General features: G+C 39.4%; 1 protein-coding gene across 3 annotated transcripts in view; it reads right to left on the bottom strand.

The window, feature by feature from the left end:
* The window catches only part of ELAVL4 (ELAV like RNA binding protein 4), a 90991-nt gene extending 79190 nt beyond the window's left edge, over positions 1–11801 (bottom strand). For 2 of the 3 annotated variants that reach the window (XM_030327548.1, XM_030327550.1), the window contains exon 1: positions 10754–11065. In XM_030327548.1, coding sequence (XP_030183408.1) covers positions 10754–10777 — 24 coding nt within the window. In that variant the 5' untranslated portion in view covers positions 10778–11065. Of the gene's footprint in view, positions 1–10753; positions 11066–11539 lie in introns of those variants that run through there. The other variant, XM_030327549.1, reaches the window with a different exon arrangement.
* Between the last annotated feature and the right edge of the window lie 1777 nt (positions 11802–13578).

The following is a 13578-nucleotide window of genomic DNA, read 5'->3' as shown; positions in this document are numbered from 1 at the left end:
GATTCAAATAAAGTTAAAACCAAGTCAAAACACCTTAACCTTCCTAAATGATAGCTTTTAACTATTTCTTTAACTTTACACATCCTATGCTGCATTTACACCAGACTACTTATTCCTTAAGCAAGTGCCCATCTCCGTGCCTTTACTTACATTCTTCTTTACACACAGAATTCTCCCTTTCCCTAATTTCTCTGCCTATCCAACTTTCCTGGTTCCACCCAAATGACATTTCCTCCGTGAAGCCTGCCTCCTTTCTCCAACAACAACGAATGTCTCCTCTTCTGTATATTTTACCTTCTCTGCTGAGGCATTCTTCACATTCTGCCTGTCACTGTCCTTGCCCACTAGATTAGAATATGTTTTGGGGCGCCTGGGTGGCGCAGTCGGTTAAGCGTCCGACTTCAGCCAGGTCACGATCTCGCGGTCCGTGAGTTCGAGCCCCGCGTCGGGCTCTGGGCTGATGGCTCGGAGCCTGGAGCCTGTTTCCGATTCTGTGTCTCCCTCTCTCTCTGCCCCTCCCCCGTTCATGCTCTGTCTCTCTCTGTCCCAAAAATAAATAAAAAACGTTGAAAAAAAAAATTAAAAAAAAAAAAAAAAAGAATATGTTTTAAATACTATGACATTCCAGAAGGCACCTAGAATGTGATTTATATGCACAGACATGCCATTGTATTTGCTAATTCCACACTGAAAAACTTGATCTAGAAAAGGAATTGCTTCACTTGTTTTGTTTTTGTTTTTGATTTCCCCTAGAGAAGTAAACTTTGGCTAAGCTGGATGTATTCCTGAATACTTTGGAGCTAAGACTTCTGATATTCTTAAGCATGTATCCTAAGGCAGGCAGCTAAGCTTTATTTTCTATAAAAAGGGGTTAATAACACATGCCCCAACTACATTAAGGAGATCAACCTGACACCATAGAGCAAAAATTATACAATGTTAAGTGAATATAAGAAATGATCTCCCTAGTCACAGATCCATTACAGCAGAACTGTGCTGGGAATAGCTCAAGTTCTAGAAATACAAACTTGCTCCTCTGTTCTTAGAAAATTGACACAACGGTAGTTCGGGAAGAGTGCTGTTATGATTATAGCAACTGCAAGCCCTGTCTCCAAAATACACCAACTAGAGACCTGTTTAAGAGTTTTTATTAAAGCTCCTCTAAGCTAAAAGTCTTTTCTTCTTGCAGATAACCTTAAGCCAGTGGTGTAAAGCAAGAAGGAATTGAGACTCAAGTACTGGCTTAAATAGGGGTCAATTTTTAAATAATACAAACATTTAGCTAGCCAAGAGATCCTAAGAATATCCACCTGCCCCTCCCCTGTCTAGTCACCTGCTCAAATCATTCACCTGATCATCTCTTTTTGGTCCTTCATTAATAGGTGTGAGATTTTTCTAGGCTAAACTGTACAGAAACATCTTCTACCCTTCTCCATATTCAAGCCCCTTTCTTCCACTGGTGTATTTCTGCCCGAACACACACAATGTAAAAATCGACTAAATTCTTCCAGAGAGCTTGCATACCATATATGAGGCTGCTTACAAAATCCTTAGAAGAACTTGGTGAAGCCTTGAAATAGATACACATGGAAAGAGAAAAATTCTATTGTCTGTTTCACAGTAAAGGGTCTTTTTTTATAAAAGCATAAGTCCTGGAAAATAGTGCTTGGGGGATCAGATCAATTTATAATCCTTCCCCTGATTTTAAGGATTAAATTGAAGGAAAGAAAATTACTCCCTTTCACATCCTTCCCATGACCATATAAAGTGGAATCCAAAATCCATGACATTAAAATAGTGTTCTAAAGGTTATGTTTTCAGTTTAAGTCTCAAGCACCTTCAGGTACTACTTGTATTATTTCTTTGTCCTCACTTGTGACAGCAACAGGTCCCAATTTAAAGCAAGTTGTCAATTTTATTAAATGTGCCTGTTTATTCCCCCTTTCAGAGCCTTGGGAAAAAGGCACAAAGTTAGGCTCAGCTTAACAAGAGTCCTGACACCACTACCTTTCCCAAGTGTGTGTGACCAACAGTTACATCAAGGCCTTCCTCTTTTCTCTTTCTTTCCTACAAATGGGAAGGTAATAAATTGAGGGCCAGCATTCTGCTCACATCTCCCACACCTCTTCAGTCAATGCAATCGCTTCTAGAACTGTTTGCACTGCCAAAGCCATCCATCATCCTGCCTCACCAAGCAGGAGAAAGAAAACTGATGGCGAGTTAGAAAAATCTCATTAAGCCACTTTTTGCCTCAACCTCTTCACCACTCCTTGAAAATCAGAACTTCAAAATTCAGTCTTTTGGGGAAACAAAAAGGACAGAAAGAAAAAGGTGATGTGGTGAAGAGGGAAAACATAGCTCCAAAATAAGTTGGTTTGGGCCAAATTCAAATAAGTCACAGGTTATAATAACATATTTTAGCAGAGATGATATTGCATTAATGAGCTTCACTTTTTTTTTTTTTTTTGGTTTTTATCAGTTGACTTCTGAATTTCCTAACAGACTCATGAAATAATAATAATAAAAAGAACAGCACCAACTAAAATTAATTTTATGTTCACCTTTTTTCTCTTTTAACAACTAAATCCCAAGTTAATTCTAATTCCAAAGGAGACCGTGAATGTACCTTACAAAACCCTAGGAGAAACTTAATAAAGCCACACAATTCCAGGGAAGAACTGAGGGACTATCTGTGTTTAAAAATTACTGTGCCACCACCCCTGCCCCCTTCCTTGAGTTCTGGGGAGAGGACAGAGACTATGAGGGCATCATTCAATGTCACTTCTCCCCAGGACATCTGGCACGGGCAGACTGAAGGAGACCTAACATCCTCTAAGCACCTTTAATATTCAGGTGTATGACTGATGCCTTCACATACCGTTTCTCATTTGATCCTCACAAAAACCCTGTGAGTCAGGCATTATCATCTGCATCTTAAAGATGAGGAAACTGAAGCTCAGAGGCTGAAGGACTTCATCCAAGATCACCCTTTTACTAATAGGGAAAGTCAGGATTCCAATCCAAATCCACCTGACTTTAAAGTCCTTTGCCCTTCCCGGTTTCTTAAGACAAAGGGCAATATTTCCAGATGGTTGCTTGTACAGGCACACCATGAAAGTCCTGTAAATCCACAAGCAGACTTGTGGCTCCGTGGCTTCTGAGCTGGCCCTGCCAATAAAGACATGGAGACAGTGGTATCTAGTAGAAACAAATCTAATTTTTCTACATGTGTACAAATCGATGTGATATGTATTTAGCCTCATCTGCACACTGGCCCTCTGGGTCCTAATCACAATAACCAGGTTGATTTCAGGATTGGAACCTTTTCTACTACAGAGGCGATTAAAATATAATCAAGCTAGAAAGTTATCCTCCCCCAAAGCCACCTAAAACAGAACAACTCCAAAATAAAACCAATTTACATATTTTAGCCCAAATTAAAATGTAAAAGCTAAGGATTCCCTTTTAATATCCTGAATAATAAATGCACATTTATGTAAAGCTTCCTTTGGGGAATGGTTACTATGAGGACAACTTTCCCAATATTATTCATAAATATCACTTTTGTTTTGGTGTTACAGTAAGAATCTGGACTTGTGGGAATTGTACTGTCTGTACCCAGTGCATCAACAGAGATAATTAATATTGAAGACAAGTACAATATCCAGAATTTTAGATGTGTGGTTGGCTGCATTACAAAAAGTAACATAAGAAAGGATGAGTCAAATCTGGTCAAAATCACACATTACAGGGACTTAGTCGTTTACTCCATTTTAAGTGAGCACTCTCCTAATAAAAGTTTCATTAGTAAAGATTGCAAGTTTTCAGGCTTTCCATGACAGACTTTTAAATAGCACTTAGAGCTAAAGTTTATCATTAAAGCTGTATTTACTACTGCTGCATCTTCAAAGGGGGCACTTGAAAAAAAAGTTCAATTCAGCCTATTATTTTTCATGTACAAATTAGAAAGGAAAACTCTGAAGGTTTAGACTGGCAGCTTAGGAAAACATAGGCTACTTCAGAAGCCATTATTGGCACATCCAGAGCACACTGGGGGTCATGGCTGTCTATCTATACATACCCCGCCACACACACACACACACACACACACACACACACACACACCATGCAGTATTTAGTGTGTGTCACAAAGTTACTCTATGATTTCTGCTCTATGTGCAGACTTACAGTTTGCACAGGTACATGCCAAGAGGGCCACTATCTTCTCAGGTCCTCCCCGGAGGGTGACATGGGGAAAGGTACTCAAAGAGTCATCTCTGTTGGAAGAAAGGCATTCGTATTTCTGTAAAATTAACAGGCTCTAGCCAAGCTCCACGGTAGCTGACAGAGAGACGAGTTCCTCCCAAATGCCTAAACTTTACTTTTCCTGAAAGCAAACATCTGCATATATGGAACCTTATAGACAAAAATGTCCAGAAGACCTTTTATTTCTTTTTAAAATTTTTTAACATTTATTTATTTTTGAGAGACAGAGAGAGACACAGCACAAGCAGGGGAGGAGCAGAGAGAGGGGGAGACAAAGAATCCAAAACAGGCTCCAGGCTCTGAGCTGCCAGCACAGAGCCTGACACGGGGCTCAAACTCACGGACCGCGAGATCATGACCTGAGCAGAAGTCAGCCACTCAAGCAACTGAGCCACCCAGGCACCCCCCCCCTTTTATATCTATCTTTTGGAGTCACGCCTAGGCTCTTACAAATACAAAAAGAAAAACATTTGTGTACTTGAATGTTCAAACAGATCTCTTCTCATAACTTGACACAAACCTCATTATGTAACATCCAACTTTAAAATCCCTCACCACAACGTTAGCCCCAATCACAGGGACTTAGCCTCTTAGAAGTTTTTTGATCAGTGTCAGAAGAAAAAGAAAACGGTGAAGCTGAATTCCACCTTCCAAAGAAATACACATAGCAAGTCCTCAACAAACACATCTTCATCCAACAACAAATGATAGCTAACCTCTACTATGAACACAGTTGGGAAAACAACTTCAAGGGCTAGTTGCTACAAGACAGTAGATGACAGCAGGTAACTGATTCATACAACAAGCAGGAGTGGATTCAATGCCACAAAGTGCAGAGAGGGGGAAACCTCCACCCTGTAGTGTGTTTTTCAGAATTCGCCATCTTGGCTAGGATGGTTTCTCTGCTTCCTCGTATCCTGAAAATAGAACTAAACTTCTTATAGAAAAAATGTTTATGAATAACATTTTATAGCTTTAACATGAACAATTTAAAAATTAAACTGGAGTTTAAATGTTATTTTTCAAACCAGAGTCCAAGGTAAGTTTTTTAAGAGATACCTATGACTTGTAATCTTTTTCCATTTAAAAAAAATCACATATGCTAGTTTTGCACTTTACTTTTTTTGGTTAAAAATAAGGCTTTCCAAAAACAAAACAAAACAAAAAACAAAACCCAAGCACAACAATTACATTGACCTTATTTCTTCAACATTTTCACTGTTTCCTCAACAAAAATTATTTAAAGATTCCTTTATGGTGTTCAGCATTTCATGATCCTTATACAGAAAGATCCATATTGAGAAGAAAATATCTCTGGTATTAAATACAATGAGGAACTGAATAACGATCTTCCCCAAAGCAAAATGGTCAGTCCTAAAATGGTCAAGTAAAAGGCAAAAGCTTGGTGGTGGAGCGTGGGGAGAGAGAGAAAAGAGGTAGAGAGAGTGACAGGGTTTAGGGGAGCCACCAGCAAATTAGGACTCTAACACTGCATAATTTATTTCTTAATGAATGTACAAGGAACAGCATAAATATTACCATTAAGCAGAGTGAACAGCCAAAGCAAGCTAGCTGGCTGATTGCTTTCTTATTTTTTATTCTTTTGTAACAATTCCATTTCCAAAGTGCTTGATTCCTAACACTGATGCTCCATAGCTATTGTGAGCACACTGCCTGAATACTTAATGAAGTAAACAACAAACAAAATGGCTCATCTTTGGTGCCCCTAGCTAGCATCCCAAACTGGATATAATTAAAGGTGTGAACAAGCAAGCAAGGAAGTAATGAACCTGCAAAGTCAAGGTTCTGAGAAATTATCGGGCATCCCGCACTGCACCAGTTCAAATTTATCACTCATTATCTCTTATATCGGCAAGTGCGGATCCACATGTTGGTACCTCTCTCCACTCTTGTCCTCTGGCCTTTTTTTTTCCTTTCCATTTCTAGATGAGTAATTTATGACAATTACTGCTTGTGACAATTCCCACCCACCCCCAGATCACCTTTCTTTTTACCTTTAAAAAGCCACTGACCTATAATGGCCCTCTATCCTTAAAATACACTGAGATTTTAAAAATAAAAGGATGTTTCTAAAGCACACACATACACACACAAACTCACAAAACAATGCACAAACTGCTAACACAGCCACCCTACCTCCTACTTGTTTTTACCAATGGTTAAAGATTAGGTTCAAATGTTCCCAAAGAAAAAAACAACTCTCCTTCCACAAACATATACATTTTAATTTGAACCCAACCCCTTGATTGAAAGAGCAGCTTCTAGCTCACAAACACTGTTAGGGATTTGCACATTTATAGTTTCTCAAGTGACAACTAAAGAAAGGTGTTTGGTTACGAATGGAAGTCTGCAGGGTCCGGATATATCTTTTTTGATTGAGTTTTATATTTCTTCTAATAAGAAAACTCTTGGAGTCTGTGAGGAGGAGAAGCCACTTCCTATGGGAAGCCAGCCCAGTTTGGTTTTCTTTCCATTTTTAGATGCACATATACTTGCAAGTATGTATACACATTTGGTAATACCAAATAAGGAAAACCTAAGACAGGTGCAGGATTCCAGAAACACACACACATGCTTACACAGATACACACACACACACACATACATACACAGTCTCCCTCTGTCACATACACATAATTTCCACATATCTATCAAACGCATGGAAGAACGAACAGTGGGCAATAAAAGGTTGACTTCACTTCCAAAAGGAGAATTGGCCAATTCTGTGCAACATGGTCCATCTACTGGAAGATGGTAAGATAAAAGCTTGAGAATGTTTATGTCCCTTCATACCCCCCAAATTCCCAATGACATTGGGAAAAAATACTGCATTGCAGCATTTGCCAGCGCACACTCATGTGTCTAGCATCCGCTGGCCAGCTCACCAACAAATGTACATATTAAGTGTCCAGACATATAAATTAAGTGCCTGGTGGCCACAGATCATTGGAACTGATGAAGAAATTTGTCAAGGCCAAAGTACTTCTGTTCACATACAATGACCTCTATCAAGACCGCCATTCCTTATTTGTGGTACACACAATTTGTTTCAGTTTTCTTTTTTCTTTTTTAAATTAAAATAAGGCATTAAGATGCCAAGGGCTAATTGAAGCAGCGTATATCCTCATGGAAGGAATAGTATTTGGTCTACATATAGGAAAAGATTCCACCCACAATAAGGAAATAAGTGCAAAGGGAAGAAATCAAACCAAAGAAAGGACTTGCCCTGAGGGAAACCCTTTCATTGTTCATGGTAATTCTTGAGAAAAACACCTTGATTTACCCACAAATTCTTCTAGAGACCCTGAATACACACACAAAGCACTATTCAGGCAATGATTTCTAGATTTGAAATGTCAAATAGATTATCCCCAACAGAAATGCTAAGTTTGGAATATCTGAAGTCTATCACGTCTCAGACCCTTTTTCAAGACTGAGTTAAGAACTAAAATGCAAACACGTAGCTCATTTTCTTTCTCTTTCTTTAAAAAAAATATTCGATCGTTATTAGCTCATAACAATCTGGCCTTCCCCTCACAACAAAATCCTTGAGTGTTCAAAGGACCAAGGAAGAGCTATCGGGAGAGAAAAAAGTTTGAAGGCTTTGGAAAACTATCAAACAGAAGCAAGCTCATCTATATCTGGCCAGGAGGACGACTTGAATGAATGGCTGTTAGAAATGAGCGGAACTGAGATTACAAAAATGAGTGCTCAAGTTGTCTGTTAGGCTTTTTTTCTGAGATATTAAAATTATCTTATAAGTCAATGATTCTCAAAGCAGTTTCTCAGCTACTTCCCTATCTATGTTCATTCTATCCTTTTAAAAATTTGAATATTAAACGATTTAGCCAATATGTTACAATGAGGTATACAGAAATTCTGACCATTAAGCCTGGGATGTAGTCAGGTATTTTTTGCAGAAATATATCCGATCAGATTTTCATTTCTCAATAAATGCACTCTTAGCCTAGTGCTTCCATAAAGGCACACCTCCTCGTGCAGGTAGTAGGCATTAATGTTTTTAAGACAAAGAAGCAAGAAAGGTCAGCAGTGGAACCACGTGTCTTTTTTACAACCCAAGACAAAGTGCTAGTTCTATGGAAATGGTTTTGCCCTAAGGAAAATATGCTAGAAATTCCTCAGAAAAAAATATGTTAGAGATAATAAAAAAAACCTATTCTAATTTTTAAGAGAGACATACGCTCAAGACAGAGAGCAAAGGTTCAAGTATATGACATATGACAAAAATAAGTTTATTTATTTTTACTTCAAGAGTCAAAACAAATAAAAAAAATCCCCCAATAAGAAGACAAAACAAAAAGAAGCGTCTTGCAAGGTAAAAAGAATGGGCGGGGGGTGGGGGTGGGGGTGAGTGCAGAGATTTGCAATGGAGAGAGTAAAAATTAAGAGCACTTGCAGTAAAGCCAATTACATTTCCGAACCTTTTAACGTATTTCAGTATTTTTTAATCTCTCATTTTGGGCTTAATATTAGCTACCTGATCGTGTATCTAATTTGGAAGAAACCAGAACAGATCATGGTTTTTATGCAACCTCCTGTTTGCCTAAGCACTATACCTTTCAGTCCTTCTGGTACCCACCATCATGAGAAAAAGAGACTACTAGTAAAGCACACTCAGAGGAAAAGGGAGAGATGCCTGTCACCCAGGGCACGCACGGGTCCTAGACGTTCAGAGACTCTAAAAAAAAATCAGCTTTTCGCTCAGTTTATGCCAAGACTAGACCCAGGACCAAATGCACTGCAGTGGTTGCAAGGGTACACCTGATGGACCTTGTGGTTGGAGGTATGGAGAGGTAAACGAAGCAAGAGGCTAGAATGCAGCTTTTCATTGATTATTTTTAAAAGTAATTTCTACTCGGGATATAAAATGAAAGATACAATGAACTCCCTGGAATTGTAGTATCAACATCTGATTTAGTAAAAACACCAATATCAGCTAGCACAAAATCATTGCTTTAGGGTAGATCTATACTACCTATATTTCTCCAATGGATATTTGCTGGAAATTTCTAAGAAATCATTTGCAGAACCTATCAGCTGTGGGAGTTCACTATTATGCTTCCGTCAACTTCATTCAATATAATTTACATTTTTTTCAAATGGCCTCACAGGATTCCTTGCGATTTTTCGCACGTACAATTTCACAGCAGGGGAAAGGGGTAAAGAGAGAGAGAGGAAAAAAAAAAGCAAGATTCCCTTCCCTCCCTTCCCCCCTCTTCTTCTTCTTCTCTCTCCCTCTCTATTTTTTAAACCAAAAAAAAAAAAAAAAAAACAGGAGAGACAGAACAGATGCTTAAAAATAGATTTCTAAAAATCACTGTAAACCAGAGTTAGAAATGTAATTAACACCTATTTATAAAGAATAATTAAAGTTGGGCCGGCCACAAAGAACAGCAAAGATAATCGAGGTCCTGTCCTCCCCCCCCTTTTTTACACTGTTTGCAGTGTGTTCTCATGATAGCCACCTGCTCCCTACTCGGCTTTTCCTCTGTTCGTTTCCCCGGCAACCTTTCATTGGGTTTTCCTCCCAGCTATCGCTTTCAGTTGGGCTGCTCGGTCTAATCTTATTTGTTTTACACCCATCAAAACAAGCAGCCAGACAAAGGCAATCCTCTAAGAATGGGAAAAAGACCACAGCTTTGTTATAACATCTATGCAGAGCGAAAAGTCCTCCCCAGGCTTTTCTAGCAAAAAATAAGTGAGATAGATATGAATTTACAGCCTCCCCACATACCCGGCTTTGAAACCCTGTGAAAGCTATTGCTGGTGAAATTCAAAGTCAAAGTGGGCACTCGTGGCATTTGATTGTGCCATTTTGTGCCATATCTTCAGGGTCAACATCAGGCGACAGGAGCGGCACTCAAGGAGTTTCCCTGCTTCTTTTTTTCCCGAAAAAGATGATGCTAAAAATAGATTTACTACTTTGGCAGAATGGTTTTCCACTTCCCTTTCCACATCCAAAAGTCCTGCTTCACAATTGCATCTGCTGGTACTGAACCTCACCTCCTCCACCCCTCGTACCCAGCCTTCCCCATCACTCCTAGCAGGAGACTGAAAAAGAAATGTGCCTTTAACTTTAACAGTCATGTAATTCTGTTGAAAGCTCACAGAGGCGGTGGACACGCCAGCCAACAGCTACGGTGACATTGTGATTGTCAAAAAAGACACCAGCCTCGCTTGGCTAAATGTGTGTTCGATGGAAGAGGCAGTGTGTGTGCCTTGTGTGCATGCAGTGCCATTACACTTGGAGATGGATGCTGGGTTTCAGAAAAGAGAAATACTAATAAACACACACACAGACACACACACGATCTGCACAGTGATTTACGATGCACAGTCCATCATCCTTACACACACACACACACACACACACACACACACATACACGCACACACACACACAAGGCTGGAATCTCCAAGCTGCCTTCCTCTGAATTTTCACTTACCATCTTCAAGCCATTCCACTCCATCTGTGATCAGAAGAAGATGGACCCTCACACAGTGTGTCAAAAGCGGAAAGGAACGTTATGTAAAAGCTGACATTCCTTCTTACAGAGCTGCTGCCCAGAGAAGGAAGCAACAACTCAACACGCCAGGCACCGCTACACATACAAGCCGCCTCCTCTTTTTTATGAGGTCATGACAGGAAACTCTTTGAAATACAAGATGCAGCATTTACTGAAGCCCAAATAAATCACTCTCTTTGCCGTTTTGACTGCGCAGTCCCCCGAAACACAACTGCCCATCTCAACGTTCAGTATCCAGGAACTGCCTCTCGAGCTTTAAATTTCCAGCACGGAAATGGAGATTCCTAACCCCGCTACATCCCCTCCAGCCCCACAAAACCCAGGCACATAGACAAACCCCCTCTCCCTCACAAAAAAACACAGAACAAAACCCTTTTTTTTTTTTTTTGCCAGTATGGTCTCATGTAATATAATCTCTTTCAAAAAATCAGCAATTATTTCGGCCCACCTCCCCTCTACATCACCCCCCTCCTTTATGTTGAAGGGAAAATTGACAATGACCTGTTAAAAATGACAATCTATTTCCCCACTGCTTTTCAATAAAAGGACCTACCGGCACTCTCTACACAAAAGAGATAGTAAATGTAGGAACCAAACAGCAGCAGAGAACTAAACTCTTGTGCAAGCATAAGACTGGTCAAGGTGTAGATGTTTTTCTTCCCTCCAGCAACACAAACAACAGATTATAAATCTAGTCATACCTACCATAACCATTCTTATTGGCAAATATTGGGTCTCGCAGAGCTTCGACTCTTCTCTTAAAATTTGCAAAGATTTCAGAATGTATTTTTTAAATGACTACTATTGTTATATATATTTAAAGATCCACAAAACACAGTGTGGATGATTGTAAAGTAAATCAATTATTTGGGGGGAGGGGATGGGGGGAGAGAAAGAAAAAAAAAAGAAAGAAAAGGAGCAGTGAGCTGAAACCCCCGATTCTAGGATGTAGATAAGAACAACTGAACAGAGCCTTGCTGAAATTGGCTCGAAGCTTCCCCTTTTTACATCCATTTATGGGACCATCTGTCAGCCGAAGCCAGGATCTGATTGGCTGGGGAAAGGAAGGGAGGCGTTGCAACATCAGGTGCTATTTAAATTAGCTACTGCCAGATTGACGATGTTAATGATTTGGTGACCTCTACAACAACAGAGACCAGATTTCTGAACTGCTTCTTGTGTCTGGTAATTAAGGCCAGGCAGAAGCAACAACAGCCATTCTTGTATTTTTACCTTTTCTCTCCTCCCAGCTCAAAAGTACTGTAACAACTGCAGGTCACCCGCCGCTTGCAAACCTTAATAGTGGGAGTGTCCTCCCTTTCCCCTGTCCTGAGGGCTGCACCATCAAACCCCTTTGACAGAGGGCTTTTCCAGTATGGAATATTTTCAACCACCTTATCTTTCTGGACAGTTGCTTTCTAGCGAAATGCATATTTAATGATCTGCCTCTAGGCTTAAAGATACAACAAAAGCACTTTAATGTGCTAATACATCCACGTTTTAACTTTATTATTTCCTAATATTGCTGATTTTCAGTAAGTAATGCTCCTTGTGCAGCTAACATGGCCAGGGTTTCAAGAGAAGGCAAGTTTGAGACTGTGCTTGTTCTGTGAACTGGGTTCATACAAGTTTGCTTCAGAAAACTACTTCCTAATAAAAAAAAGAAAAAAAGCTGGGGGGGGGAGGGGGAAAGCTGTCAGCCTCTACCTTTCTGCCTTCTGTCTGAGCTTTTCAAAACAGAGAATGATGAATGATTTATTTAAATGAATATATTTCTCAACTTGGATAGAGGCATGATCTGAATTTTTAAAAATCCACTAAAACACATCTTCTCTGCTTTCACTACTGCTATAGAGAATGGTAAAGCATGCTTTTGACAACAGCATCATTTCATAACCGGTGCAGAGGGCTCATCTTGCTTAACTGAACACGTGATTTTGCTTCTCTCCTTCAAAAGATGTCTTTTATCTTTGGCCCCTTGAAAGACTTGCAAAGAGCTATTTAGCAAGTGTGTGGTGATGTATACAGTTTGTCTGCCCATGTTACACATGTCATAACCTCTGCGACACCAGTCTTCCAATAGGACAGTAATTTGTTCTGGTTTGGGTTTTAAAGTGGCTTACCTGAAGAGTTTCTGCTTTACTTCTATCCAAAAGGCTAAATTAGTGCTATTTATTTAATTCACAGTTTAGTCAATTTGTTCCTCAATGAATACACAGAGGTAACAAGTATTACTAAGGAAAGAATTCAACATTATTTTAAATCTTTGGCTGTAGTTGACAGCAAGACGGGACTGGGCAGAATAGAAATAGAGGCCGAAAATCATGCTACACTCTGGGCTTCAAAGTCCAAGAAAAGACGGGCCCATGAAAAATTGTTAGAAAAGAAAATGACCTTTATATTAAAAAAAATTAAAACTGTTTTTTTCCCAGCTACTATTTCATGAACACATACACACACACACACACACACACACAAATGTACATATTCACACTTTTAAAAATACAGATACACCACAAAACAGTATGTGCTGGGTACACTCTATGATACCTTCAGCTGTTCGAAATAAAAATACATGAAAGAGAAAAGTAGAAATGTTAAAATGGTAACAATAGTTATGGTGAAACAATACTGGTCTAAGTAAACTTTTAAAATAATTTCTCCAGCAAATATACAGAGTCCCACAAGTCACAACAGTACTATAGTATCTGTTGAACTGTGTTCTAGGGACGAATTCATAGGTT

This window comes from Lynx canadensis, chromosome C1, assembly GCF_007474595.2.
Source record: "Lynx canadensis isolate LIC74 chromosome C1, mLynCan4.pri.v2, whole genome shotgun sequence".
Classification (NCBI taxonomy): domain Eukaryota; kingdom Metazoa; phylum Chordata; class Mammalia; order Carnivora; family Felidae; genus Lynx; species Lynx canadensis.
The sequence above is the reverse complement of the archived record's forward strand: the minus strand, read 5'-3'. Positions and strand labels throughout refer to the sequence as shown.